This window comes from Brassica oleracea, chromosome C8, assembly GCF_000695525.1.
Source record: "Brassica oleracea var. oleracea cultivar TO1000 chromosome C8, BOL, whole genome shotgun sequence".
NCBI lineage: Eukaryota > Viridiplantae > Streptophyta > Magnoliopsida > Brassicales > Brassicaceae > Brassica > Brassica oleracea.
This window is the reverse complement of record NC_027755.1, coordinates 31,093,616-31,119,628: the sequence shown is the minus strand read 5'-3', so window position 1 is coordinate 31,119,628 and position 26,013 is coordinate 31,093,616. Positions and strand designations below refer to the sequence as shown.

General features: G+C 37.7%; 6 protein-coding genes and 1 pseudogene across 12 annotated transcripts; 2 read left to right on the top strand and 5 right to left on the bottom strand.

Moving 5' to 3' along the window:
* Window positions 1-2,528: 2,528 nt before the first annotated feature.
* LOC106310257 (agamous-like MADS-box protein AGL18) lies at window positions 2,529-4,945 on the bottom strand. The gene is made up of 9 exons (XM_013747495.1): window positions 4,846-4,945; window positions 4,480-4,669; window positions 3,651-3,762; window positions 3,498-3,553; window positions 3,312-3,411; window positions 3,197-3,238; window positions 3,084-3,125; window positions 2,864-3,009; window positions 2,529-2,752 (listed from the first exon to the last, which is right to left on the bottom strand). Exons 1-9 carry the CDS (start codon window positions 4,862-4,864, stop codon window positions 2,662-2,664), a joined length of 798 nt encoding a protein of 265 aa, XP_013602949.1. The 5' UTR covers window positions 4,865-4,945; the 3' UTR covers window positions 2,529-2,661.
* Window positions 4,946-6,748: 1,803 nt separating this feature from the next.
* On the bottom strand, window positions 6,749-10,845 carry LOC106308232 (EGF domain-specific O-linked N-acetylglucosamine transferase). Of its 3 annotated transcripts, XM_013745375.1 has the most exons (4): window positions 10,683-10,845; window positions 9,306-9,512; window positions 9,135-9,212; window positions 6,749-8,112 (listed from the first exon to the last, which is right to left on the bottom strand). In XM_013745375.1, exons 2-4 carry the CDS (start codon window positions 9,508-9,510, stop codon window positions 6,938-6,940), a joined length of 1,458 nt encoding a protein of 485 aa, XP_013600829.1. In that variant the 5' UTR covers window positions 9,511-9,512; window positions 10,683-10,845; the 3' UTR covers window positions 6,749-6,937. The 3 variants fall into 3 exon arrangements, with proteins under 3 accessions (XP_013600829.1, XP_013600828.1, XP_013600830.1); XM_013745374.1 differs by lacking the exon at window positions 10,683-10,845 and having other exon boundaries at window positions 9,306-9,694; XM_013745376.1 differs by lacking the exons at window positions 9,306-9,512; window positions 10,683-10,845 and having other exon boundaries at window positions 6,749-8,504; window positions 9,135-9,214.
* LOC106308233 lies at window positions 10,691-12,096 on the bottom strand (annotated as a pseudogene).
* A 1,152-nt stretch (window positions 12,097-13,248) lies between these two features.
* Window positions 13,249-17,596, top strand: LOC106312450 (disease resistance protein TAO1-like). 5 transcript variants are annotated; one of them, XM_013749981.1, is made up of 6 exons: window positions 13,249-13,469; window positions 13,627-14,121; window positions 14,261-15,316; window positions 15,404-15,679; window positions 15,758-16,645; window positions 16,782-17,596. In XM_013749981.1, the coding sequence occupies exons 2-6, from the start codon at window positions 13,642-13,644 to the stop codon at window positions 17,253-17,255; spliced, it is 3,174 nt and encodes a 1,057-aa protein (XP_013605435.1). In that variant the 5' UTR covers window positions 13,249-13,469; window positions 13,627-13,641; the 3' UTR covers window positions 17,256-17,596. The 5 variants fall into 5 exon arrangements, with proteins under 5 accessions (XP_013605435.1, XP_013605433.1, XP_013605432.1 ...); XM_013749979.1 differs by having other exon boundaries at window positions 13,251-13,469; window positions 13,640-14,120; window positions 14,239-15,316; XM_013749978.1 differs by having other exon boundaries at window positions 13,251-13,469; window positions 13,627-14,120; window positions 14,239-15,316.
* Window positions 17,494-18,690, bottom strand: LOC106312451. The gene is made up of 4 exons (XM_013749983.1): window positions 18,486-18,690; window positions 18,275-18,406; window positions 17,824-18,192; window positions 17,494-17,737 (listed from the first exon to the last, which is right to left on the bottom strand). The coding sequence occupies exons 1-4, from the start codon at window positions 18,587-18,589 to the stop codon at window positions 17,602-17,604; spliced, it is 741 nt and encodes a 246-aa protein (XP_013605437.1). The 5' UTR covers window positions 18,590-18,690; the 3' UTR covers window positions 17,494-17,601.
* Window positions 18,691-18,870: 180 nt separating this feature from the next.
* LOC106311802 (nuclear pore complex protein NUP93B) lies at window positions 18,871-23,717 on the top strand. Its single transcript, XM_013749096.1, has 15 exons — window positions 18,871-19,031; window positions 19,121-19,212; window positions 19,439-19,505; window positions 19,782-19,841; window positions 19,932-20,021; window positions 20,374-20,634; window positions 20,873-20,968; window positions 21,053-21,187; window positions 21,375-21,428; window positions 21,547-21,630; window positions 21,755-21,844; window positions 21,915-22,817; window positions 22,913-23,094; window positions 23,167-23,458; window positions 23,535-23,717. The coding sequence occupies exons 1-15, from the start codon at window positions 18,930-18,932 to the stop codon at window positions 23,610-23,612; spliced, it is 2,586 nt and encodes an 861-aa protein (XP_013604550.1). The 5' UTR covers window positions 18,871-18,929; the 3' UTR covers window positions 23,613-23,717.
* On the bottom strand, window positions 23,671-25,177 carry LOC106311803 (chaperone protein dnaJ 49). Its single transcript, XM_013749097.1, has 2 exons — window positions 25,069-25,177; window positions 23,671-24,948 (listed from the first exon to the last, which is right to left on the bottom strand). The coding sequence occupies exons 1-2, from the start codon at window positions 25,124-25,126 to the stop codon at window positions 23,849-23,851; spliced, it is 1,158 nt and encodes a 385-aa protein (XP_013604551.1). The 5' UTR covers window positions 25,127-25,177; the 3' UTR covers window positions 23,671-23,848.
* Between the last annotated feature and the right edge of the window lie 836 nt (window positions 25,178-26,013).

Below are 26,013 nucleotides of genomic sequence, written 5' to 3'. Positions count from 1 at the left end.
TTATGTTAAGTAATCTATGTTTGTTACGTTTGTATTGAACACAAGAGTAATGTTATGTAAGATACGTTTCTGAAACGTATGATAGAGGTTCATATACTTCATTTGTTGATCTTCTGGTCAAAAGCTATAGTTAAGCATGGAATGAGACGTTTGGGTGATGTTATCATGCAAAGACTTACGAAAACATCTTCTGAACAATTGTTTGTTGCAGGAAATAACACACGTATAGTACATGGAACACCATTCAACTTCTAAATGGTGACCCGCGGGCCTGCCCGCAAAGACCTGTGCACTAGGCGGGGCGGGATTGGTCAATGCTTCTTGGAACCGCATCCCGCGGCGGGCCAGCCCGCTGTGACCCAACTGAACTTGAGCCCGTGGCGGGGCGGGCCATTTGGTTGCGGGTGAGCTCGTTTGCCATCTCTATAGGAAGTGCTAAAATAATTATGCAATTATTTCGTTTAATTAATTGTAAGCCGTTACACATTAATATTACTATAAAGTAATTTATCCTATTTAAAAGAAAGATATTTTAAAATTTATTCTTGTAGTTGAAATATTAATGTTTTAGATTTTAACTAATGCATTTATCTTTTAAGTTAAAATATAAATTAAATCTAAAAATATGAATAGTAAAAATTTATTATAAGTAAATAAAACTAAGAAAACCCAAAAATAATATATAAAATCTGTATTTAGTTTTTATTAATATGTGCACAAATCTTAAAACATTAATTCTACTATATATATTACATGAAAATAGAGATGTCAAACAGGTTTACCAATCCCGTTCTATCCCGTACCGCGGCAGATTAGTCATCGAGCGGGTTACAGCGGGCATGTCCCGCGCGGGCTGTGGTCTTCAAAATGTTGGCCCAAACCGTACCGCGGAATATATATAGGCCTTCGCGGGTCGTCCCGGGGGACGCCTCCTTATCAAACCGCCTGCTACATCTTCTTTCATGAATGTTCAAGTAGAAGAGTTGTATAAGAGAGTTGAAGAGAGCTCATTAAGTTTCACTAAAGCCTTATCAAAATCAATGCCACAAGCTCCGTTTGTGCTTGCGTTTTTGAGTTAAAAGCTTTCTTTTTTATCGGCATAAGCTTTTGTTAAATTTGAATCTGATTGAATTGTTGTCTTTGTAATAATTTGGCTCAAGTATTATATGTCTTCATCAAACCATCTCTCTTTTTAATTATTTGGATTGCAAAAAAATTGTGAATCACTTAGCCAAATTAATCACTTGATGTGATATACAACTAAATTCTCTCCTAAACAACACCATTGTAACCTAATTTTTTTTTAATTTAAGAAAAACACCACTTCACAGTACTAAAAACAAAATCAATCAACTTAAACAAGAAATATCACATTGTAATAAAGCAATTCATAGTTGTGTATAATAAAAAGAGAAAACCAAATCAAAACACCACAAGAACTCAAATCGTCATCGCTGGAGCTGGGGTCGTCATCGCCGGAGCTCGAATCATCATCACCGGAGCTCGAATCATCATCACCGGAACTCGAATCATCTACGCCGGAACTCCTTATGTTTTCTGGGGGAAAATCACAAGAATCCCTTTTTCTCACTTTCTTTCTCGTTTTTTCAGGTAAAATAAGAAAAGAAGAAAAAAATGCGGGTCCATGTAATCCCGTATGACCCATTTCGGCCCATCCCGCAAAAGACCCAGTCACATAAAAACTCGTTTGCGGGCCTAGAAAACCTCGTACTAATATAATCCCGCGACATTTTTTTACGGGCCAGGTCCGCGGTCGAGATCCATAATTTCCATCTCTACATTAAAAAGCTAGTAACTAATGCATTCATATAACACATTTTAAAAATGTCCAATAAAAAAAATTGGTTGATCACGACTTGTACCCTTCTAGAGTTGTACTTACTGACGGAAATAAAGCAGCTTGCACCTTTTGCCGCTTGTCAAGCCCCTCTGGTGATTTTTTTTCCCTTTAGAAATATATAAAAAGGACTCTCAATAAATTTTATTTATTGTTGCATAGGTCTGAGCAGCCTGTCCAGTTTATGTTTCTAAACCATGCTCAAAATCGTCGGCGACTCCTTGAATTGTCGGTGGCCTTTGCACATTTTTGAACGTAAACCTGTATATTAAGAGCCCAAAAGCTTAAAAGAAGAAAAGGAAAACACATTGTAATCCATTACGGCCCAGAGATATTGGTCTGGGCTTTAAATTTCATTCGAGCTTATCTGTTATGAGACTGGTTCGTTTATTGTCAACGTAGCAATATTCAGAGAGTAGTGCAGCTCAGGTTAGCTTTTACTGATCACATTCATAATACTGGATTCACGTTTTGAATTGTTCTTCTGCTGATTGATTTTCATCTTCAGTTCGAAATGTTGTTGCGTTCTGTTTCATGACTTCACCGAAATCTGTTAATACATAGTCTGGAAATGTAATTTCATCAACTAATGTGTGTGCATCGTTGGGAACTTTAGTAAGAAAAAACTAATATTATCTTGATTATTCAAATCCTTCTTTTTTTTTTTTTTGTAACTTAATTCAAATCCTTCTTGATAAAAAGGAAAAATGGTTCGCCTAAATACATAATTCAAACTCTACTTGAGAAACAATGAGAATACACCATTAAAACCTCTACTAAACACCATAATTAGGAGATATTAATCAATCAGAAGCAACTTGACTTCCAGAGTTATCACAGAGCGATTCAATCTTCGGCTTCTTTCTCTTTGTCCAATACCCCGATGACGACAACCTACGAGAAAGACAAAACACACCAAGTTTTTTTTTTTGTTTTTCGAATTCTCAACAGAACATAAAAAAAAACTTGAGACACAAGGTAGGGTTTTTGTTTGCAGCAGCTTACCCCAGCTGCAAGGAAGTGTCGGAATGGTGGTCATTCTCGTGATCATCGTCTGATGAAGAGCTCTCAGGCTCTGCTTGTGGGCTAGAGAACTGAGGTATTTCACTCAGCCCTTTTGGTCCTGATGAACCTCTCCCCAACATCTCTACCTGAAAGTGAACTTAGATATGAACTCTGTACTGTATATATGGTGAAGACCAAAACGAACTAATGTAAAGGGTACCTGTTTACGCAAGATTTGGTTCTCTTCCAATGCTCTTTTCTCCTGATAAATTATTAAGCAAATGAGACAAAGATGGTGAGACTTTAACATTGATTAGCCTTGTTTATTATTACCTTTAACCGGGATCTTTCTACCTGATTGAGCAGGATTTGAGTCTGAAATCAAAACAAAACTTTTCAAGTCAGGGATCAATCTTTTGGAATATAAATTGTTATATGCTCTCTTCACCTTTTGATCCTTGACGCTATGCAAGCTATCATTCAACTGGTTCTCAAGAGAGATAAGATCCGAGAAACTCATACCCTCAAGCTCCTTACCCTTCAGCCTCCTAACAAATAGAAAAAAAATAAAACAATGAACCTAACGAAACTTCATACAATACAAGGCACAAGTTTTGTCTAGGGAGAGACATACTGAATTGCAAGCTGTAATCTCTCAACTTCGGACTTCATAGCATCTTCTTTTGGCAACTGCAACAACAACGGAAAATCCATGTAAACAAATCCGAAAAAGGATACAATTACACAAAAAGTGAGTGGTAGAGAGTCTCTGCTTATGGATACATACCACAACACCGTTCTCTTGTGAAGAACAGAGTAGAAGTTGTTGTTCTCCTTCTCTTTGTTTATGATCAGCCGACGCACCACTGTATCCATATCTTGAAAGGGTTTGCTCCATACTTTTAACACATTTCAAACAAAAAAACAAACTCTCCATTAATCACACCGCTTCAGAGACAAATCGACTCTTCTATGGTTTACTAATCACATAACTACATAACCCAAACAAGTACCAAACTTTCATTTTATCAACAGTTAGGGTGTTTATATAACTCACAAATCACAGAGGGACACAATCTCGAGTCCTTAAATACAAAACCCATTACAAATACTTCACAAACAACCCTATGATTTAACCAGAAAATGCATCTCTAGTATAAACAACACTTTGCTCTGTTCTCAAAATGCTTTAGACACATAAAGGTTAACTTTTTAGATCTTTTCAAATCTCAAATTACAGAGGGACACAATCTCGAGTCTTTGAAGACAAAACCCATTACAAATACTTCACCAACAACCCTAAGATTTATCCAGAAAATGCATTTTCAACGATAAAAAAAAACACTTTACTCTGTTTTCAGTAGCTATAGACACAAAAAGGTTAACTTTTTCTACCTTCCAAATCTCAAATTACAGACAGAAACAATTTCGAGTCCTTAACCACAAAACCCATAACAAATACTTCACCATCAACCCTAAGATATTTATCCATAAAATTCATTTCAACGATAAACAACACTTTGCTCTGTTTTCAACCGCTTTAACCAGCATAAAGGTTAGATTTTTATCTCCTCCAAATCTCAAATGAACCTTAAAAAAAAGAATCATTTTGTTACCAGCCACTGGAGAAATCGTAAGCCTTGCCGGTGCTAGAGAAGATGATAAGAGCAACCTCAGCGTCACAGAGTATAGAAAGCTCTCTGGCCTTCTTCATCAGCCCGTTACGTCTTTTGGAGAAAGTGACTTGACGACTGTTCACATTCTCAATCTTCTTAATCTCAATCCTTCCTCTCCCCATCTTCTTCTCTGAACAAACCAATCAAATCGAAAACAGAGTAAGCTTTTGTATAAATATATAAAGAGAGAGAGATTTTGTGTGTGTATATATATAATATATATATATAGGGAGTAATGTGTTTTGTTTAGGTAATTTGATTTCGATGTGACAATAGGGAAAGGAGGCTAAGGAATGAAAAGTATACCAAAATTAGGGTATTGCATGAAAAGATGGAGTTACTATAAGTAGCAGTTTTCCATATTTGGTCTGCTTTGCTAATTTGCCTTGCTTCGTCCTCTGTTTTCTTCTTTTGTAACTTTCTTCCCTCTTTTATAAACGCCTTGTTTGGTTTGGCTTCTTCTTTTTCTATTATTCTTGCTGTATATATACAAGTATAATATCTATAGGGTTTTCTTTCCTGCTTTGCTTTGGTTCGGTTCATGCTTTTATGACGGTTCTTAAACTCAATCTAGTAAAACAAAATTAAAAGTTATTTTGTTTCATAAGAAAATGTAATTTCTGTTTAGAAAAAAAAAAATAAAATATCAGAGAGAATATTGGAAAAATATTTGCTCAACTTTTTATTATTATTATTTTGACAACATGAATCACTCATATTCTATAGATCATATATTGTTTATTTTTGGATATTTTGTATACCACGTATATATAATAATTTAATCACTTATTCGTGTAAAATTTAAAGATTATATACAAAATTAACTACAATGTTTTAGTTTTTAATATATCAAGATTTTAAGACTAGTTCATATGTTAAACTTGGCATTGCTTGAAGCAGAATACGATAAGAAAAAGCAAAAGCTGTGGCTTTAACGTTTCTGTGTATAGTAAAATCTCAGAGGGAGAAGAAGATTACGTTTTACCTAAACTGAATTTGTCATATTTAAAGGAAAAGAAGATTTCCCTTTTTAAGAAGACTTTCTATTGTAACTGAAAATATATATAGAGAATAACGTATATTGTATTTCGGAATTATCAGAACATTGGGGAAATACTAATATTGGCATGTAGTAAATCGCTAATTGAATGGGTTGACATTTTTGTAAACATATGATTTGAAAGGAAATATATCTTTGCATATCTGGAAGTATTTAAGTAAACTATTTATGCAGCTCAACACTTTTCTTTTCAGTGTAAATGATAGCTTAAGATATGTGTTTACGACTTTAATATAGTTAAATCATTAATGCTGGTTTTTCTTTTTTTTGGGGGTCAATATCATTTCTTATTCAAATTTGAACTTTCTAGCTTGGCCTGAACAATTTAAACCGGTCTAAACTATGCTAAAAGTTAAATTTTTAATAAATAAAATAAAAGTCTTGCATACCACTCCAAAATGGTGACATTACAAAATTGATGGTACAAACACCAATTTCCATGCTCTTTCCCCCATGTGTATAGCCAAAATAAAATGGAAATGTACTCTTTCTTTTCCTTGAAATTTTGCAAAACTCTTTTGGTAACCTGCCAAAAAGAGAACCAACCAGTTGTCGTAGCTACATGCAATTTCTTTTACTTAAAAAAAATATATAATAGGTTAAATCAAATATATTTCAAGAAAATAATACAACTTGATGATAATCACAAAAGATACATAAGACTATAAATAGCATATTCTTTTTCTAGATATGGTCTATATCTTTTGTAAATAGAAACAAAAATAATTGTTGTATATACTTGAACCGCGAATCTCGCTAATTTAATTTGCACACAAGGTCAAAAAAGTTATAAAGACGTAAAGTGCTATTGGTATGTTTGGGCCTAACAAAAACGCACATTTGGGCTTTTAAGCCCATTATGATTTTGATGTGCTATAAACTTATTGTGGGTGATTGGTAGTTGCTGTAGGTGCTGTCCACAGCCATATTTATTTTTAAAGCACCAAATTCAGAGCAATCAAGCTTTAAATTTTTTTTTGAAACCACAGCTCTAGAAATAAACTACAGCTGTACAAGTGCTCTGCAGAGCCAAATATCCAAAGCAATTTTTTAGTGCTTTCATAAAATTCTACAGCAATAAAATTTAAAGGCACAGCAAAAAATCTACAGATTTTTTTCTACAGCAAAAATTTTAAAGCTACAGTCATTACCAATCGGACCCATATATAGTAGACACGTTTAAGTGATTTTCAGCGCCAATATAGCTAACAATTTTCTCTGTGTTACAAAAAAAAAAGGCTAAAAATTTTCTGTTTATGCCTTCTCTCTACAAACTGTTTATGCAAAGCTTAAACCAGGTTTGGTTGGTGATATACTATCTGATTAGTGACTATTAAATCACTTGTTTCGTCTAATGGAGTACTTATAAGCACGAGACAACGGTTTCATGAATCTTTTCAAATCAAGCGTCACGTTTTGGCGCTCAAGATAAATCTTCTTAGTGTAATCCCATCCTTTTCTAGTAAAACTCTTTGGATCTCTAATTATAGGATCATCTTCACCATACTCAGCGTATAAAGAGCTCTCTTTCAATTTAATCTTGTAACCAATGTACTTCAACCTCATCTTCTCAGCTGGTTGTCCAAAGTAAGTCTCAGCAGCCCACTCGGTTCCTAACGGCATAATCTGTATAAACACGGTTCTCGGTTTCAAGAAAAGGAAATGCGTCATCGCAGCTCCGTGAACACCGATCATTACATCACTACAGTTCAAAGATTTGTAGATTTTCGCCAGCTCTGTTGTTTTGTCCGGTCTCAAAACCTCGACAAAGAAACCAATCTCCTCCGCTAGTTTCACCAGAAGATTCTCGTTAAGTAGCTCTCTTGATCCGTTTCTTGACATAATAACCAGTTTAGGTTTGAAACCAGTCTTGTTCTCTGCTTCTTCGTCTTGAATCAATCCACGGATACGTGGCCAGTAAGCACGATCCAACAAGTTTCTGAAGTCAAGAATCGTTTTATTCCCAAGCATTAACGATGAGTCAACACTCAACTCGTTGTGAATCTTTAACCCCACGATAGCTTCCTTGAAACAGTGTGTTCTCTTGTCGCCATTGAAGTCCACGGGAGGATAATCAGATAGCTGAGAGAGGATATCTTTATATTTAGTAACCCACCAATTACGATACTCAACGATCACAAACACAACCTTCTTGTTGAAATGCTGTGAAGTGATGAACAAAGGGATGATTCCTTCGTTGAACTCGTGGTAGACGTTTCCAGTGTATCCACCCGTTGAGAAAAACACAGCGGGAACGTTTTGGTACACAACATCGCAGATCTTGTTGTGATGTTCATCATTGACATCTTTGTAGACGAGATTGAGTTCTTGAACTGTTTCCATCACACTTGTTTCCCATTTCCTTGTGTATGGTTTGATCTTCTCAGGGGGTTTGGACTTGTTTTTGAAGGATGTGAAGAGGAAGATTGACGAAGATGTATAGTGTGTTCTAACGTCTCCTTTCATGATACATATGTCTGATCTACAACCGGTTCTGTCACAACAAATTGTTCCTGGAGGTAGCATAAACAATTCAGAGAGTGTTATGAGACATCAGTTTTGGTAGTATTAAGTATTAACTATTAAGGCCTGCTGTTATTAACCGAACCTGCTGAACCAAACCGTAAAGTTGGTTTTTGGTTCAGTCCAGTTCAATTTGGCAACTAAAAAGAAAATCAGTTTCGGTTTGGTAATCGATTAGTTCGGTTTTCTAAAAAAGGTCTTTTAACCAAACAATACTAATCTTAACCCATGTTCGAAAATGCAGCCGCCTAGACGCAGTTCAGAGGTTGACCGCGGCGATTATGCCTAAATCGGTGTAGCCAGGCGTTGATCCGCGTAAGACCGCCTAATTTCCGCGTTGACCGCCCAATCCCTCGTTAACCGCCTAAGTTTTTTTTTCCGTCTGTGTAAGTTAAAACGCGGTTGATTATTTTTTACTCACTGTTGACAGATTTTGTGTAATTATTCATTACTAAATAATTATAATTAGCTATCAAACTCAAATCAAACACATACATACTACATTTAGGGATTTTTTTCGTACCAAACCCACCATTTACGAATCAAAAGAGACTGTTTAAAATTATATATAAAAAATTATATAATTATGTCTAAGAACTTGTATCATCATGTTTAAAATTAGCTAAATATATTATAAATATATTAAATTGTATTTAAAACTAGGTCTCGCGTAATCCTCGACTACTCCCCGACTTTTCGGTAACTCGCTAGGCGTGGGGTTACCGTCCGACTACCGCCTAGCGTAGTTACGAACATGGATCTTAACCAAAATTCAGAACTGAACTAACCAAAATCCAAACTGAAAATAATCGAGCAAACAGACCAACTTAACCGAAAAATAAAAAACTTTGGTATAAAATTTTGAAACCAGAGTAACCAAAAATCGAACCGAATTTTTTCGGCTCACTTCGATGAGATTTCGACCCATCCAAACTAACCGACTCGAACTAACCAAAGAAACCGAAACCCGCATGCCCTAGTATTAAGAGTGTAACTTGGAAAGAAAAATTACCATAGGAGAGCCCTGAACATAGAGGTGCAGTGAACTGTTCATAAGGAACAAGTCCTTCAACTTCTCTGTTAAAAGCATCTGCATAAAAGAGAGGTAAGACAACACTCACAAGTCACAAACCGGAACTTGAGAAAAGCTTATGGATGAAACTTGCGAAAAAGGTAACTTTACCTATGAGAGAGAAAGAGGAGAAGCTGAAGAAGTAGCAGCAACAGAGGAAAGAGAGAAATATGATTGATAGAATCTTTTGTTTTGCACTCTTTAAGTATCCTCCGCCTCCTGGAGGGGAGACGGCGGTAGCATCACCGGAATTACCTTGTTCAACTGCAACTCTAAGTTTTTCTCCTTTTTTGATTAATCTGTGGTACTGCACCATATCTGGAAGAAAAACCCACAAGCAAAGTTTCGATTTTACGAAGCTTCTAATCTTCTTTTTCGTTTAAAGACGTTTTTTTCTGTCTTTATGGGATTTGCTGCGTTCTCTTACACCAAGAGAGAAACAGAGAAGATGGGAATTTCAAAAAGTATGTTTCAGAGAAACAGAGAACGGATTTTCTATTAAATTTATTCTAGATTTTGGTAATTTTTAATATGGAATCTCGAGATTTATGTTTAGTCATCATACTCGAAGGAGAACCCGAGAGACGTGTCAAAGAAAATAAGTTTTTTGACTTTGTGAGAGACGGAACTTTTTTTTTTTGAACTTTACAGTGTATAGACGATTCTTGTCTGAGCTGAAAACCAAACTAATCTTTACAGTGATTATAATATAGTTACTGTGCAGTGTACAGCATGCGTATAGTTAAAAGATTAGTTCCATGTTTAGACCGGGGTTAAGGGAAATTAATTTGGAAGTGATGAAAAGATGTTCGTAATTCACGCAAACGAATAAATGGTCAGCCGGTGGGCCATCACCATATCTAGCCCAATTAAGGGAATGTGTTTACTGATTACTAGTTCACTACAGAGGATGATGTGTTTATACTTTATACCACCTTCGCCATCAGTCTATAACGTACTAAATAGTAAACATAGTAAACTTATTTTACTTTACCATCAATTAATACATCAAGAAGTAATAGGCTAATAGCACTATCTTTAGGAAGATAATGAACTAGATGGCATTTGCAATTGCATGTGATGTGTTTCTTCTAGTTTAGATATGATCTCCTTTACATTTAGTTTTGAATGCAAGTGTGCACGTGATTTGGTAAATTCTAACATGTTTAGAAATCCTTCGTGACATGTACGGTATATATATATATATCTTTCTCCTAGAATCCTCTACATAGCAAGGTCATTAGCAAAAACTGTTCAGCTCTTCTTTTTGCCTAACTTATGGCACATTTGATGCTTTGCAGGTATTATAGAAGCCACTGGAGTTCATAAAACAGGATAAAAGAAACATACAAGGATTGTATCCACAGACGCAAACGACATTAAAAGCTTGACAAGCCTTAGATCTAACTCAAGTAAGCTTTTGTTAGCCCTTTATTAGATTCTTACTAATGCCTTGTAGCAAAAACATAAAGTTGTACTACATATTACCTCATGAATACGAATCATCACAGTTACTCCCAAGCGTATGTAAACTCTCAGTTTGTTTTGTGAAATTTGTCTTATGAATACATCTATGGCAAGGCAGGGAGGTCTATGGAACTGAAGGAAAAGAAACTCACACGGCCCTGAGCGACATGACAAAACATTAACGGTGCAGCTACACGGCTTTGCAAGACTTTAACATCTTCTTTGCTTGGTGGAGAGTCCCTGTAATAGAAGATCGAGTATGCTGATTAAGATGTTTAAGCTTTCATAGTTAAAACTAACGAAACCAAACACTTACCCCGAGAAGCAAGCCACAAAGCTTGGTTCACCAGGAGAAGACTTCTTGAACCGGCTGTTTGGCAAATAAACATCAAACACCGCTCTTGCATCACATATTCGCATATCTCCCAAGAGTCTAGTTAGAGCATACTTGTCTTCAGGACATTCACCAACACAAACCAACTCTTCTTCACCACTTGGTGTCGTAATGGCAGCATCCATTGACGTCCAAGGAACACCATGGCGTCTTATAATGTAACCTAAACCCTTCAAGTATCTATAAACCTCGTAGCTTTCCCAACAGCAGCCGCTTTTTTTACTCTGCAATCTTCTCATACAAGCCCTTCAATAGGATCACTACGTCATCATCTTCATTACCTTTGTTTAACATACAAAGCCTCTTCTATGAAACAACATGTCTTGCCACTACGGGTGACTCCAGTTGTTATCCAAAGCTTCCCTCTTTTGACCTCAACTTCAGCCATTGCCGACTCTGTAATCCAACGAGCCTTTGAAGATCCAACTCTACAATGTAGAAACCCACAAGAACAGAGATAATGATTAGCTTAACGTAGACAGCTAAACCCAGAAACGAGTTGCTGAGTTCAACCCACCTGAATTGTAACTTGGGTCCTGAATGAAACTTCTCGTCATCATCGAGTGCAAAACCAGCTTCTTCCTCGCTTGAAGAGGAAGCTACTTCCCAGTCCTTTTCCTCCATAAACTTTAAATCTCTGAGGCAATTCGTCGAAAAGTTGGTGTGCGACTACTTCTGTCGTGCTCGTTTGTGTCACGTAAACTCTCTTAAGAGGGAAGGTGTAGCTTATCTATTGCAACTGAGTGATGGTTTTGTTTTCAAGTCATTTCATACCCTCCCCGTCGCCACCACCAACCAGAATAAAGCTTCGTCCGACGATGATGTTATCATCGCAGCTATGTCTGGTAGGTAGTGTTTTGTTTTCTTTCTTTTTACTAGTGAGAGTAGTGAAATGTGCGGAGTTATCGATTCATCCATTATTTTAATAGGTAAGGTCTTGTTAGGTAAGCTTTTTTGTTTTTGTTTTTGTCGTCTACAAATGAGTATTCCCTCCGTTTAGAATTAAATGTCGTCCTAGACCAAAATTTTCAATTACTATCGTTTTATGATTTCAATATAAAATTTATTGACTTTTTATTCTAATCTATTTTTCTATTGGTTAAAATATGGTTAGATGTAATGGTAATGATGTTTTTATCTATAGTAAATAGATAAACTTAAATGTTTTATTAATCTGTGTGTAGAAGTGTAAAACGACAAGTACAATGAAAGGAAGCATAATTATTGGAAGTTTTTAGGGTGAAGTTCTTAACGGAATATAATAATACGTCTCTTAAATTTTAACTAAAAAAACCTAAGAATCGGCTTTTAAATAAGATATTTAAGAGCCAGTTCTTAATTTTTTATAAATTAAAACAGAAGTCACAACCTTGATTCATGTGTGATTTTAAAAAGACCTAATGGACCTATTCCTAGAAAGTCATGTTACATTCAATCTCTAATCTTATCATTTAAATTTTGGACATACCATATATTTTTACTGGACTATCAATAATTGGATTTAAATAATAGATGATTCATTGGATTTATAGATAATATAAATTAAATAGATATAATTTATGTTGTAATACTATACCTCCATATGTTAAATATTTAGATATTTGTCGATGTTAACTTTTAAAATTATAAAGATTTTTTTTAAATAACAAAAATTATATTATCTAACAATGATTAATTTTTACTACCTTGAACTAATGAAAACAAATTTCAAACTATATAGTTTATTTTAAAAATTAAACAAAAGGTACATGTTTAATTATTTACTCGATAATATAAATCAATGAAGCGAAAAATTTAATTTTTAAAAAACTTTCTAAATTTGTGAAATGTTACAATATCTTTGAATATGACAATAAAACAATATTTTACTAATCTTTATATATATAGTTACGATTTTAATAATGATATAATAATCCGAATATATATATATATATATATATATAGAAGAAAATACAAATACATGAAAGTTTGAAACAATCTATTCAATGAAAAAATATACCGTAAACTTATTATGTTTTAAAAATCGATAGACGTATATATTATAATATATATTAATTTAGAATTAAAAACAAAATATTTATATAAAAATAAATGAAAACAAGATATAGTTTTTAGTTAAAAGTTAAGAAACTGTTCTTATATTCTGTTAAGAATTTCAAGCTAAGAACCTCCCAATAATCATGCACTTAGTATACACAAAAACTTTGAAAAAGTAATAGCATGGCAGTATGGCTTGAGTTGCCCTTTCGGTCAACCTAAGAGAACAAAATCAGATTTTCTTGTCCAAGAGCAACACGCTAGGTTAAGATGTTCCTGCTATGATCTCAAGAATCTGCTCATAAGCGATCCGCCTTCTTACTTACTTTTGTGCGGGTTCTGATTTCGCGTTCTAATATTCTGTCAAGATCTTTCAAGTAAGCAAACAATTGTCTCTTGTTGTTTCTCATCTATTACCTTATCTATTGCAGATTTGATTTGCCCTTTTATGTTTTTAACCGATGACACTCCCCATGCATGTTTGTTGTGTGAACCAATACGCTCTTTATAACATATATCATATAATTTTCCCAGATCTATTTGCTAGGTATGGGTGAAGGCAGGAAACGAGATCGGGAGCGATGGAGCCACGATGTGTTTATCAATTTCCGTGGGGAACTTCGAGATAATTTTGTAAGCCATTTGGAGAAGGCTTTCAAAAGTAATGGGATACACATATTCAAGGACGATGATGCACTAAAAGCAGCAGAAAAGATCAACACAGAGCTCTCGAAGGCAATTAAAACCTCCAAAGTTCACCTTGTCCTTTTATCCAAGACGTATGCTCATTCATCTTGGTGCTTGGATGAACTTGCGGAAATTTTTGAATGCAGCAAAAAGGATGCCGGACATATGGTAGTCCCAGTTTTCTACAAGGTTGACCCATCCGATGTACGCAGACAAAAAGGATCATTTGGTGAACCCTTTGAGAAACACAAAAGCCGTCACCCAGGGAGCAAGTTGCAGAAATGGAAGGAAGCTTTAACACAAGTTGCAAACCTGTCTGGTTTTGTCACGGGAAACTACAGGTCACTTCTTTCTTCTCACCTGTTTGCATATATAATTTTGTCAAACATTGAACCAAAGTTAATTGGGGCTAAAATGTTACAATATTTTTTACATGTAAGAAGGATATGCGTTATGCAGGGATGAAGCAAAGTTGATCGACGATGTAACTAAAGAAGTTGGGAAAATGTTGTCTGTTTCATACTTGCCTTTACCAACATATGCCGTTGGGGTTCGATCACGTTTACACCGTATGAATGAGCTAATGTGCTTTGGTTCGGATGATGTTCAAGTCATTGGGATCAGCGGAATGGGTGGGATTGGTAAAACAACGCTGGCCAAGGCTGCATTTAATAAATTCTCAGATCGTTTTGAAGGAACAAGTTTCCTAGAAAACTTTGGAGATTGCTGCAAGAAACCTGAAGGGAAGGTTCATCTTCAGCGAAAACTTCTTTCTGATATCTCAAGAAGGGATGACATACTGTTCAACATGGAAGACGCCATGGAAAAAAGATTCCGCAATAAAAGAGTATTAGTTGTTATTGATGATCTTGAAGACCTGACGCAACTTAATTCAGTCGCAATAGATTTGAGCTGCTTTGGTCCAGGAAGCAGGATCATCGTTACAAGCAGGAACACACATTTGTTATGGCAGCTCGGAGCAAAAAATATATATTCACCGAAAGAACTTGATTATGGTGAATCCCTTGAGCTCCTCAGTTGGCATGCCTTCAGAGCAAGTGAGCCTCCTGAAGCGTTTCTACAGCTCTCAGAAAAGTTGGTTGAATACTGTGGAGGACTACCCTTGGCTATGGAAGTCTTGGGTGCGTCCCTCTTCAAGAGAAGCATTTCAGAGTGGGAAACCACGTTGCAACGGCTGAAGAATATACCCGAAGATAACATTCAAGCAAAGCTTAAGATCAGCTTTGATGGGCTAAGTCAAGTGCAGAAAGATATATTCTTGGATCTTTCTTGCTTCTTCATCGGGATGGAGAAAGACTATGTAAGTTGCATATTGGATGGATGCAAGCTATATCCTGAGATAGGACTCAGTGTGCTAAAGGAGAGGTGCCTCATTACAGTCCGGGATAACAAGATAGTGATGCATAATTTATTACGAGACATGGGAAGAGATATTTCGCGGAACAAGTGTGGAAAATGGAGTAGATTGTGGGATCCTGATGATGCTCGTTATGTCTTGGCAAACGACTATGTAAATGTAAGGAACAAATCCCTACGCACCGAAAAATTGTATGTGAGACTTGAGATAACATTTCACTGATAAAAATTGCTTGTTCAATATTAGGGAACTGGTGCAACTAAAGGTCTCACCCTGAAGGTCGAAGATCCGGCTACTGAGATCTTGGAGGTAAAAGCATTTTCAAAATTACCAGGGCTGAAACTTTTACAACTCAGTAATGTATCGCTCAGCGGAAGCTATGCACATTTTCCTAAAGATTTACGATGGCTTTACTGGCTTGGGTGTCCTTGGGACTCTGTGCCAATAAACTTACATTTGAGAAATTTAGTTGTCATGGATATGCAGTACAGCAACCTCAAACGACTTTGGGATAATCAAGAGGTAAAACTTCCTTTGATATTAGAAACTTATTCACTCTATGTGGATTATTCTTTCTTGCTTATTCTGTTCTTTCTGTAGCAGCCGCAGTTCCTTGAGCATCTAAAACACATCAATCTCAGTCATTCTGTCCACCTCACAGAGACTCCAAACTTCTCTTATCTCCCAAACCTCGAGAAGCTGGTCTTGGTAAATTGTAAAAGTTTGGTTCTGGTTCACAAGTCGATAGGGACTCTTCACAAAAAGCTGGTGCATTTAAATCTTAAAGGTTGCACTGAACTCGGAGACCTCCCTTCGGAACTCTATACATTGAAGGCACTGGAAACACTAATTCTTTCAGGCTGCACGAAACTTGAGAGATTGGATGATGCTTTAGGTGCAATGGAATCCTTGAGAGTTCTTAAAGCTGACTATACCGCTCTATCGCTATTTCCCTCTTCGGGTGATCAACTGAAAAACCTGGAAGAATTATCTCTTGATGGCTGCAAAGGATTATGGAAAGGCAAAAGCCCTCTAGCTGCTGTATCTCTTCCATTTTCGTTTAACCGTTTAGGCTGCCTGAAGACTTTGAGTTTAGGCTTCTGTGGTCTATCAGATGAGTTGGTTCCTGTAAATCTTTGGAGCATGTCTTGTCTCGAGGAACTTGATCTACGAGGCAACAACTTTCGTAACCTGAAGACGGATTTTGCTGGTCTTTTGAGTCTACTGGTCCTGAAATTGGATAGCTGCTTTGAACTTCAATCCATGTTTAGTTTACCAAAAACGTTGAGATCTTTCTATGCGAACGACTGCATCATGTTGGAAAGAACTCCAGATTTATCAGAATGTGTGGCGTTACAAGCGTTGTACCTCACAAATTGTTTAAGCCTTGTTGAGACGCCGGGTCTGGATAAACTGAAAAGGGTTGGAGTCATCCACATGGAAATGTGCAAGCGCATTCCACATACTTATATAGAAAGAATCATGCAGGTATTTCTTTGAATCTCTCTTTATTTCCTAACCTGTTGGATTGATTCGAGTCTTGATATCAAATTATCTAGCAGACTTGGACTGTTTTAAAAGTGTCATTGGTTGTGATTATATGATTGTTTTTTTTGTTATATAGGGCTGGGCTGTGAATGCCAATGGGGGAATATTTATCCCCGGGTGTAGTCTTCCAGACTGGGTGAGCTTCAAGAATGAGACCAATTCAATCTCTTTTACGGTGCCTGAAACTCGGGAACTTGATCCGGTCGGGTTTACCGTGTGGACACCATATATGAGCCAGCAAAACAACCAGATGTCTGAATATTCTCCAAAGATCACACTGAAGAATCAAACCAAAGGAACCGTATGGAGTCGCAAGCCAGCCACAGATCAGATTCGTATGTACCATGAACGACACATCTGGCAAGGACACTTTTTAAATGAAGATTTCAACTTAGAAACGGGCGGTCAAATAGAAGTTGCTGTGGATTTTGGGGATCAACTCACCATTCTTGGGACAGGACTACGTCTTGCTTACAATGGGCATGATCAATCAGTGGCTAGAGTTTCACATGAGAAGAAATCAAAATTCCATCTACGTAGCAGGCTATGAGCAAAAATTTGAACAGGTCTTTTCTTTCTATAACTTATTAACACTTGATGAGTTGCAGTTATTACAGAAGCCAAACCACCCGAGTTACAGAAACCACGATAAGAGAAACATACAAGGACTTGAAAAAGCTTGACAGTCCATAGATCTTTCTTTATCTACGAGCGTACATGCTATCTCACTCAGGGCAGCTTTTGTCTTTCTATTTTTTTGTACCCTTTATAAGTTTCTTACTAATGCCTTGTAGAAAAACATAAAGTTGTACTGTATGTGAATTTGTGAACTCAGTTTGTTTGTGACTTTGTCTTATGAATACAAGATCATTCCATTTTGTTTTCTTGGTTTACATTTATGGTAAGACAGGGAGGTCTATGGAATTGAAGGAAAAGAAACTCACACGGCCCTGAGCGACATGACAGAACATTAACGATGTAGCTACACGGCTTTGCAGGACCTTAACATCTTCTTTGCTTGGTGGAGAGTCCCTATAAATAGAAACAAGTATGTTGGGTAAAGATGTTTAGTGAAAAACTTGCTTTCACAGCCAGAACTAAGGAAACCAAAAGCTTACCCAGAGAAGCAAGCCACAAAGCTCGGTTCACCCGGAGAAAACTTCTTGAACCGGCTGGTTGGCAAATACACATCAAAAACCGCTCTTGCATCACATAACTGCATATCTTCCAAGAGTCTAGTTACATCATCCTTGTCTTTAAAACATTCACCACTTGGTGTAGTAATGGCAGCATCCTTTGACGTCCAAGGAACACCATGGCGTCTTATAATGTAACCTAAACCCTTCAAGTATCTATAAACCTCGTAGCTTTCCCAACAGCAGCCGCTTTTTTCCTCTGCAATCTTCTCATACAAGCTCTTCAATGGGATCATTACTTCATCATCTTCACTACCTAACATCTGCAACTCTCCTATTTCACTCAAAAACCTGTCACAAGAATAATAAAAAAAGACTACTTCATCAGATGACTGAGTAAAAACAGATCTAAAACACTATGTTTGCCACATACAAAGCCTCTTCTATGAAGCAATATGTCTTTCCACTACGGATGACTCCAGTTGTTGTCCAAAGCTTCCCTCTTTTAACCTCAACTTCAGCCATTGCTAACTCTGTAACCCAACGAGCCTTTGAAGATCCAACTCTACAATGTAGAAACCCACGAAAACAAAGAGAATGATTAGACAGTTAAACCCAGAAACCAATTTCTGAATTTAATCCACCTGAATTGTAACTTGGGTCCTGAATGAAACTGTTCGTCATCATCCAGTGCAAAACCAGCTTCTTCTTCGCTTGAAGAGGAAGCTTCCCAGTCTTTTTCCTCCATGATAAGATTAAAATCTCTGGGAAAATTCGTCGAACAGTTGGTGTGCAAGTTCTGTCGTGCTCGTGCGTGTCACGTGCTTTCCTCCTTTCTTTTGTTTTTTTTCTCGGGGTCAAACTTTCCTCATTTCTTTGGTTTGAGTTTTATAAGTTAGGAATGGAACCAAACCAAACCGAACCGGTTTTCTTTGATCTGAGCTATATTTGTACCGTACCGAATAATTAGAAATAGAACCAAAACCGAACCGATTTAGACTGCATAGTATTAGCGTTTATGAGAAACAAATGAGTTTGAAATCAGTAAAAAACCCTTTCGCCTACCGGAGAGCTCGAATCGAATATCAATGGCGAACGACCAAGAGATGAGTGGATGGACTGATCTTCTTCACTCTTCGACGAAGCTTCTCGAGCAAGCGGCTCCTTCGTCTCAGTTTCCTCCTCTTCAGGTTCACCAAAAACTCTTTTCTCTTTTCGATTGATTCTCCGTGTGTTCAATCGCTTTCTTAACGAGCTTGATTCGCAATATTGTTTTTAGAGGAATTTGGATCAATTGGAAGCTTTGTCGAGGAAACTCAAGGCTAAAACCTTAAGAAGCGAGGCTCCTTCACAGTCTATTGCTGCCACCAGGTACTATCTGTGCTCGTGCATTGAAACCTAACGGATTGAATGCTAGAGAGAGTCTAAGATTTGTGACTCGATTTGGGGATTAAGGACTATTAGGGTGCGATGTTTTAGTAATTGTGGTCTTCCCTTGTTAAAACTTTCATAAGAGAGAAGATGTAGCTTAGCTATTGCAACTGAGTGATGGTTTTGTTGTTAAGTGTTTTATTTATTTTTATTGGATATGGAGCAGACTACTTGCACGGGAGGGAATCAATGCAGAGCAACTGTCTCGTGATCTAAGGTCATTCGAGTTGAAGGTGAGCATGTCTATCACCTAGCTTATGCTTTTCTGGTGTTTTGGTGGGGTTCTTGAACGATTGTTATGTGTGTTTTGGTTGTATTTTTTGGCTTTTATCATCAGATACTTGTTTAGTATACTAGAACTCAGATTTATAACCAGTTGTTGTAATACGACATCCCTTGTACCATTGGTTTTACAGTATAAGACTTATTTTTATTGTTGCTTACTCATCTGCAAGGCATTTACACACTCTTCTACTTTTGATAAATTGTGTTTCTTGGATTGTTAAAAGACGACATTCGAGGATGTATTCCCTGCGGAGGCAACAAGTGTTGAAGAGTACCTGCAACAGGTATTCACTGTTTGAATATACCCTATTTTAGATCGCAGATAGATTCTTTTGGAGATAACTGATCGTTCTATATGAATTATTCTTGTGTAGGTTCATGAAATGGCTATGGTATCAGCTATACAGGAGGCCCAAAAGGATAATGTTCGAAGCTTTAATGATTACATGTTGAAAGTTTTGGAGGTCAGTATTGTGACTACGTACCAATTGTTTTTACTTTATTTCCATGTTACTTTTATCTGTCGTATCTTTTTCCTTCAATCAATATAGTCTAATGGTTGTAGGATATTTCCTCTTTGCTTTTTGTTTCTTCTCATTATGTATTTGCACACAATGATTGGTTAACGGTATTAGCATTAGACTGCAATGGTGAAACGGAGGGATTATTTTCTTCATCCCTACAAATTATTTGGATTGTAACTTGGAAATTCTTGACGTAGCATTAGAAGCTAGTTGAGTGCTTATTGCAAATTAGAAAGATATTTTCCGAATTTATGTCTGTTCTCATATACTCAAATGTTAAATCTTCTGGCAGGAGGACTGTAGGAAAGAAAAACGTGACTTCCTTCAAAGTCGTAGCAAACTTTCAATGATACCTAAGACCAAGATGATCGATACAAGCAGAGATACTCATGCTGGTCAACTAGTGCCTGTGGCTTCGAGTCCTCAAGTATCAAACACTGGAACAGAACTTGTCTCTCTGGCTAACAAACCCATTCATGAGAAGAAAGCACATGTCTATGCAGAGGTTGTGAAGAAACTTAATTCTTCAAGAGAACGAGGCTTGCCATTCAGAGTATGGTCTTTCCGTACCTCCTCGTGTGCATTTTAAATGACGTCTTGTTTGATAATTGCAGCTGAAAATTATGCATTTTTCCTTATTGCCTTTAGACGTCCAGCTAGGTTTGAAATAATTTTGTACGGGCTTCACCTTTTGATGATGATTGCTTTTGTGTAGCATTAGTGTAAACTAGTTGACTTTGTTCTGGTTTGGCTCTGTTTCTTACTAATTTCTCATTCATGCGTTTGTATAGCCTGCAACGTCGTTCAAAGATGCTTATGAAAGTCTCGGGATTGATTTGACTCGTGGGAAATCAGTCAGTGTGCAGAAACTATGGCAACTTATTCAGGTATCTTTTGATTAGAAGTTTCATGTTTCAACCTATAAGGACTGTTTTTACACTTCCAATGCCTATAACAATCTATAAAAACAGGCCATGACGGGTGAAGATTCAGCAGTACACAAGGGTGTTTCCAAGAGGATGTCCCTCGTGATAGGTGCAAGACGCCACTTGGAATGTGGGCATCAGAAACATATAATGGATACAATTCAAAGTCATCCTACACAAGTACAGTACTTGTTTCTATCTTGTCTTTACTTGTTGTATACATGCTACCCCATGTTGCGTTTGTCTTAATGCATATTTTAAACATTTACTTCAAGGATGCGTTTTGAGAAGCTGCCCTGATCTTTCACTCTGAGTTCAAGTTCTTTAATAATCATAACATGTTTCTATCCCCTTTTTTATGTTCAAGGCTGCTCTTGGTGGATCTGTTGGAAATTTGCAAAGAGTTCGTGCCTTTCTTCGGGTTAGTGCGACAGACTTAGTAGAGCTTAACACGAAGCATATGCACACATGGTTCTTTCGTAGCAATCATTTACATTGGATTGTTTGTTTGCTTGATTCTGTTTTTGAATACTGTGCAGATTCGTCTACGGGACTATGGAATTTTGGATTTTGATTCAGGTGATGCGCGTCGACAGCCTCCAGTTGATACTACTTGGCAGCAGGTGTCGCATAATTTTCCCACATGCTTTGAATTCTCACCGTTGTTCTCGAAATTAAAGTTGAACTACATAATCGTTTCACTGCTGTTTCACAATGGATTAATTTAATATCTCTCTTTGATTACAGATATATTTTTGCTTGAGAAGTGGCTATTATGATGAGGCTAGAGAAATTGCCCAATCATCTCGATCATCTCAACAACAGTTTGCTCCGCTGGTATATGTTCTTGTCTTAATAACCTACATTAAAGCCCGGAGTGAGCTTTTGATTTACCTCTTCTTCGCAGCTTACAGAGTGGATTACCACAGGCGGTACTGTGACTACAAATACCGCGGCTATTGCTTCTGAAGAATGTGAGAAATTGTTTAGGTTGGGTGATCGGTTGGGCCAAACAACGTATGACAAGAAGAAGCTCCTACTCTACACTATCATATCTGGTTCCCGAAGGCAAATTGATCGCATCTTGAGGGAATTTTCGACGCTCTTTAACACAATAGAAGATTTTCTCTGGTTCAAATTATCATGCATACGTGACGTTGCTAGTGGATCGTCATCTCTGGTCTTCAACGATGGGCTAGTTCCTTACAGTTTAGATGACCTTCAGGCTTATCTTAATAAGTTTGAGCCTGCTTATTACACTAAGAATGGCAAAGACCCTCTGGTATACCCATATGTTCTGCTTCTTAGTATTCAATTACTACCGGCGATCATGCACATGTCTCAAGAAGCAGGAGATGAATGGTATAACATCGACGCTGTGCATATAGCGATTTCGCTAGTGGACCATTCCGTTCTCTCTGAAGGATCTGGGACTGGGCACAAACTTAGCGTGATGGATGCAAATGCTGAGGCGTCGAGCATGATAAGGCAGTACGGGTCGATGTATTTGCATCATGGTGATATGCAAATGACGCTGGAATACTATGCACAAGCTGCTATTGCAGTAGGAGGAGGGCAACTAGTTTGGTCCGGGAGAAGCAATGTTGATCAGCAAAGGCAAAGGAACTTGATGCTGAAGCAACTACTGACTGAGATTCTGTTACGAGAAGGTGGTATTTACTTTCTGCTTGGTGCTAGAGGTTCCGGTGAAGAAGGCGAGCTTGGAAGATTTTTTCCTGATTCAAAATCGAGGCAGCAGTTCTTGATCGAAGCTGCGAATCAATGTCAAGACGCTGGATTATTTGAGAAAGTAAGTAGCCTTTGAGTTTTTTTGATCATATACTCTATAACTACTTGAAACATGTTGGTTCTGTGCTCAAGTCTCGTAACCATTTGTTGATGCAGTCTATAGAAATACAGAAGAGAGTTGGTGCCTATGCGGCTGCATTGGAAACAATAAACAAGTGTCTATCTGAAGCCATCTGCTCTCTTCTCCGTGGAAGGTCAGATGGTGAAAGCCGAACAGCAGGACTAGTTCTCTCAGGAAACGAGATTCTCGACACGTACAAATACTACCCTGAAGTCTGGTAAATCGAGACTCTAATAAACTCATTTATTAACTTGGTCAAGTTCTTGCACTAAAACTCTCATACCACCAGTCCCCAGGAAAGAGAACGGGTCATGGAACAAGAAACAATAATACGAGAGCTTGAGGCAATACTGTCGATCCACAAGTTGGCCAGACTAGGCAATCATCTAGACGCCTTGAAGGAAGCAGCTAAACTCCCGTTCCTTCATCTCGACCCTAGACTCTCCGACACAACCCCGGACGAGTTCCAGAGAGCGTCCTCTTACTTCAAGACTTGTGTCCCTGATTTACTAAAGGTTGTTTTGACTTGTCTGGACAACATACCTGACCGTGATGGATCCATCCGGGTCATGAGATCTAAGGTACAAATGTCACAAACATATATGTGATCAGGAGGGTTCATGATATGGATGTTAATTATATGAGTCTCTTTTGCAGATTGCTGGGTTTCTTGCAAGCAACACACACCAGAACTGGCCTCGAGACTTGTATGAGAAGGTGGCTCGAAGCTTTTGAATTCTAATAATCTCTTTGAACTTGTGAAAACCTTAAAAACGAGATTATGTTTCCTTTCTCAAAAGTATATTTTATAACGAAAGCAAAATCTTAATTCAGACATAATCACACAAGATCCAAGAATTCGTATGTTATGTTCTAATGCAACATAATCCAAAGCAAAAAAAAAAACATATATCTGTCTGTGACTCTTAAGCATCGACATGAAGATGCTTATAAGTACCTTCAGTGGTTTCTTAAGCAGAAGCTGCTGTCTCGAACTTCCTCATCATGTCACAGTGAGGCGTTTCACGAACAAAGCCCCACTGCTTCCTCTGCAGCTCATACCTACAATTCTGACTAAGTATAGAGACGTAATCTCTCTCAACTTCATCTTCCACATTCTGTCGCTCGTGACTGTCACGTGGGTACTCCTGCTCGAACTTGGACGACCTCACATAGTAATTAACACCCTTCTCCGTAGTGAACTTGTAATTGTAAGGGTAAGTCGCGGAAAGAGAGTAAACGGGTTGTGAAGAAGGAATGAAGTTGAGGAGGAGTAAGAGAATAACAGGTAGAATCTGGAGAAGCACACGAGCGTTGAAACCTGCATCATGACCTTGATTGTTATTATTATGATTAGCAGCTGCTCTATGTCGCGTAGCTCCGAAGTTGAACGTTCGGAACTGAGCATTCCCCGGAGGCATCATCCCTCCGCCACCGAAGAAGCTTCTGAAGATCTCGTTGGGGTCGAACTCGTCTTCGTAGTAGTAACCACCGTTGAATCCGTTAGTGGACCGTCTCGGTTGGTAGACTGGCTCGTCGGAGCCACTCACGTCGTACTTTCTCCTGGACTCTTCGTTGCTTAAGCACTGAAACGCCTTGGAGACGGACTTGAACGCTTCCTCGGAGCCGGGAGCTGGATTCTTATCGGGATGGACTTTCAGCGAGAGTTTACGATACGCTTTCCTCACGTCGTCGACCGAGCAGGAGTTCTCGAGGCCGAGGATCTCGTAGTAGTCTTTCTTGGATTTGATCTTTTTAACGATCGAGATCTGTTCCTCTGTGTAGGAGATTGAAGAAGAAGAAGAAGACGACGATCCACGCTGGCGTAAAGAAGGCTGAGACGATGAAGAGCTTGGTGCGTCTTTCGCGGCGGGAGGTTTCTCAGATCGTGGCTCGTCTGATTGGTTGTTGACCTCGGATTTGAGATCATCGATGGGGAGATCCGGATCGAGACGACGGGCTTTGGAAAGGAATTTACGAGCTCGATCTCGATCTCCGGATTTGATCGCTTCCTTGACGATTTTCAGGCATTTCAACGCGTCTTCTTTGTTTCCATCCATGTTGATCAGCCCTACGAAACAACGGATTGAGATGAATCAAGAGGGGAGTAAAGATACAGAGTGTCACAAGAAGTGAATCTCGATCAAGATACTGGCGAGAGAGACTTCTTCCAAATTAGGGTTTCTCTCACCGATCGGATTTTCAGATTGGATTGTGGACGACGACTCGACTAAATGGAAGGCAACCATTTGCCGTGGAGATTAGCGTACCAAGGTCGGTTAGATTAGTATCATTTCCGGTTATCGAGAATTTGAGCAATTCCGGTTATCAACTTATTTATCCGTATAGTTGAACCGGCCCGGATTCTCAAAATCGTTCAGCAGGATAGTTTTTTTTTTGTCTCAAATGTAGTACGTGAAATCAGCCCTCTCTATGCATATGCACATGGTCCAATTTAAATTTTGTGTTTTTTTTTAAAATGAGTTTAGAGGGTAAAAAAGTCCAAAATAATTATTTTTAATATATTAAAGTTATAATGATAAATTTTTTATAATCTTGTTTTGTGTTATACTCTTATGTTGTTATTCGATATATAGGTAGAGATGGCAATTATGGATCTGGACCGCGGACCTCACCCGTAAAGTACTGTCGCGGGACGGTATTGGGACGAAGTTTTCTAGGTCCGCAAATTTGCGGGCTTCGCGGGACAGGTCTTTGCGGGACTGGGCTTTTTGCGGAATGGGCCGAAACGGGTCTTGCGGGATTACATGGACCCGCATTTTTTTTTCTTCATTTCTTATTTTATCTGAAAAAACGAAAAAAAAAGTGAGAAAAAACGATTTTTGTGACTTTCCCCCAGAAAACATAAGGAGTTCCGACGATGATGATTCGAGCTCCGGTGATGACGATTCGAGCTCCGACGATGACGACCCCAGCTCCAGCGATGACGATTCGAGTTCTTGTGGTGTGTTGATTTGGGTTTCTCTTTTTATTATACACAACTATGAATTCATTTATTACAATGTGATATTTCTTGTTTAAGTTGATTGGTTTTGTTTTCAGTACTGTGAAGTGATGTTTTTCTTAAATTAAAAAAAAAATTGGTTACAATAGTGTTGTTTAGGAGAAAAATTAG

What these genes read in the sequence shown, in the direction of transcription:
- LOC106308232 (XM_013745375.1), bottom strand. Translation starts at nt 9,510, where the DNA reads ATGGTGCAGTACCACAGATTAATCAAAAAAGGAGAAAAACTTAGAGTT. An exon ending in CTCCTCTTTCTCTCTCATAG is followed by an intron (nt 9,213 to 9,305) that starts GTAAAGTTACCT and finishes TCTTTTATGCAG; the next exon opens with ATGCTTTTAACAGAGAAGTT. An exon ending in ATGTTCAGGGCTCTCCTATG is followed by an intron (nt 8,113 to 9,134) that starts GTAATTTTTCTT and finishes TGCTACCTCCAG; the next exon opens with GAACAATTTGTTGTGACAGA.
- LOC106312451 (XM_013749983.1), bottom strand. Translation starts at nt 18,589, where the DNA reads ATGGAGGAAAAAGACTGGGAAGCTTCCTCTTCAAGCGAAGAAGAAGCT. An exon ending in GGACCCAAGTTACAATTCAG is followed by an intron (nt 18,407 to 18,485) that starts GTGGATTAAATT and finishes TCTACATTGTAG; the next exon opens with AGTTGGATCTTCAAAGGCTC. An exon ending in TGCTTCATAGAAGAGGCTTT is followed by an intron (nt 18,193 to 18,274) that starts GTATGTGGCAAA and finishes TTCTTGTGACAG; the next exon opens with GTTTTTGAGTGAAATAGGAG.
- LOC106310257 (XM_013747495.1), bottom strand. An exon ending in TACGATTTCTCCAGTGGCTG is followed by an intron (nt 3,763 to 4,479) that starts GTAACAAAATGA and finishes ATGTGTTAAAAG; the next exon opens with TATGGAGCAAACCCTTTCAA. An exon ending in GACACTTCCTTGCAGCTGGG is followed by an intron (nt 2,753 to 2,863) that starts GTAAGCTGCTGC and finishes TCTTTCTCGTAG; the next exon opens with GTTGTCGTCATCGGGGTATT.
- LOC106311803 (XM_013749097.1), bottom strand. Translation starts at nt 25,126, where the DNA reads ATGGTTGCCTTCCATTTAGTCGAGTCGTCGTCCACAATCCAATCTGAA. An exon ending in CCAATCTGAAAATCCGATCG is followed by an intron (nt 24,949 to 25,068) that starts GTGAGAGAAACC and finishes GTTGTTTCGTAG; the next exon opens with GGCTGATCAACATGGATGGA.
- LOC106311802 (XM_013749096.1), top strand. Translation starts at nt 18,930, where the DNA reads ATGGCGAACGACCAAGAGATGAGTGGATGGACTGATCTTCTTCACTCT. An exon ending in TAAGGTCATTCGAGTTGAAG is followed by an intron (nt 19,506 to 19,781) that starts GTGAGCATGTCT and finishes GATTGTTAAAAG; the next exon opens with ACGACATTCGAGGATGTATT. An exon ending in AAATACTACCCTGAAGTCTG is followed by an intron (nt 23,095 to 23,166) that starts GTAAATCGAGAC and finishes TCATACCACCAG; the next exon opens with TCCCCAGGAAAGAGAACGGG.
- LOC106312450 (XM_013749979.1), top strand. Translation starts at nt 13,642, where the DNA reads ATGGGTGAAGGCAGGAAACGAGATCGGGAGCGATGGAGCCACGATGTG. An exon ending in TTTGTCACGGGAAACTACAG is followed by an intron (nt 14,121 to 14,238) that starts GTCACTTCTTTC and finishes TGCGTTATGCAG; the next exon opens with GGATGAAGCAAAGTTGATCG. An exon ending in TGGCAAACGACTATGTAAAT is followed by an intron (nt 15,317 to 15,403) that starts GTAAGGAACAAA and finishes GTTCAATATTAG; the next exon opens with GGAACTGGTGCAACTAAAGG.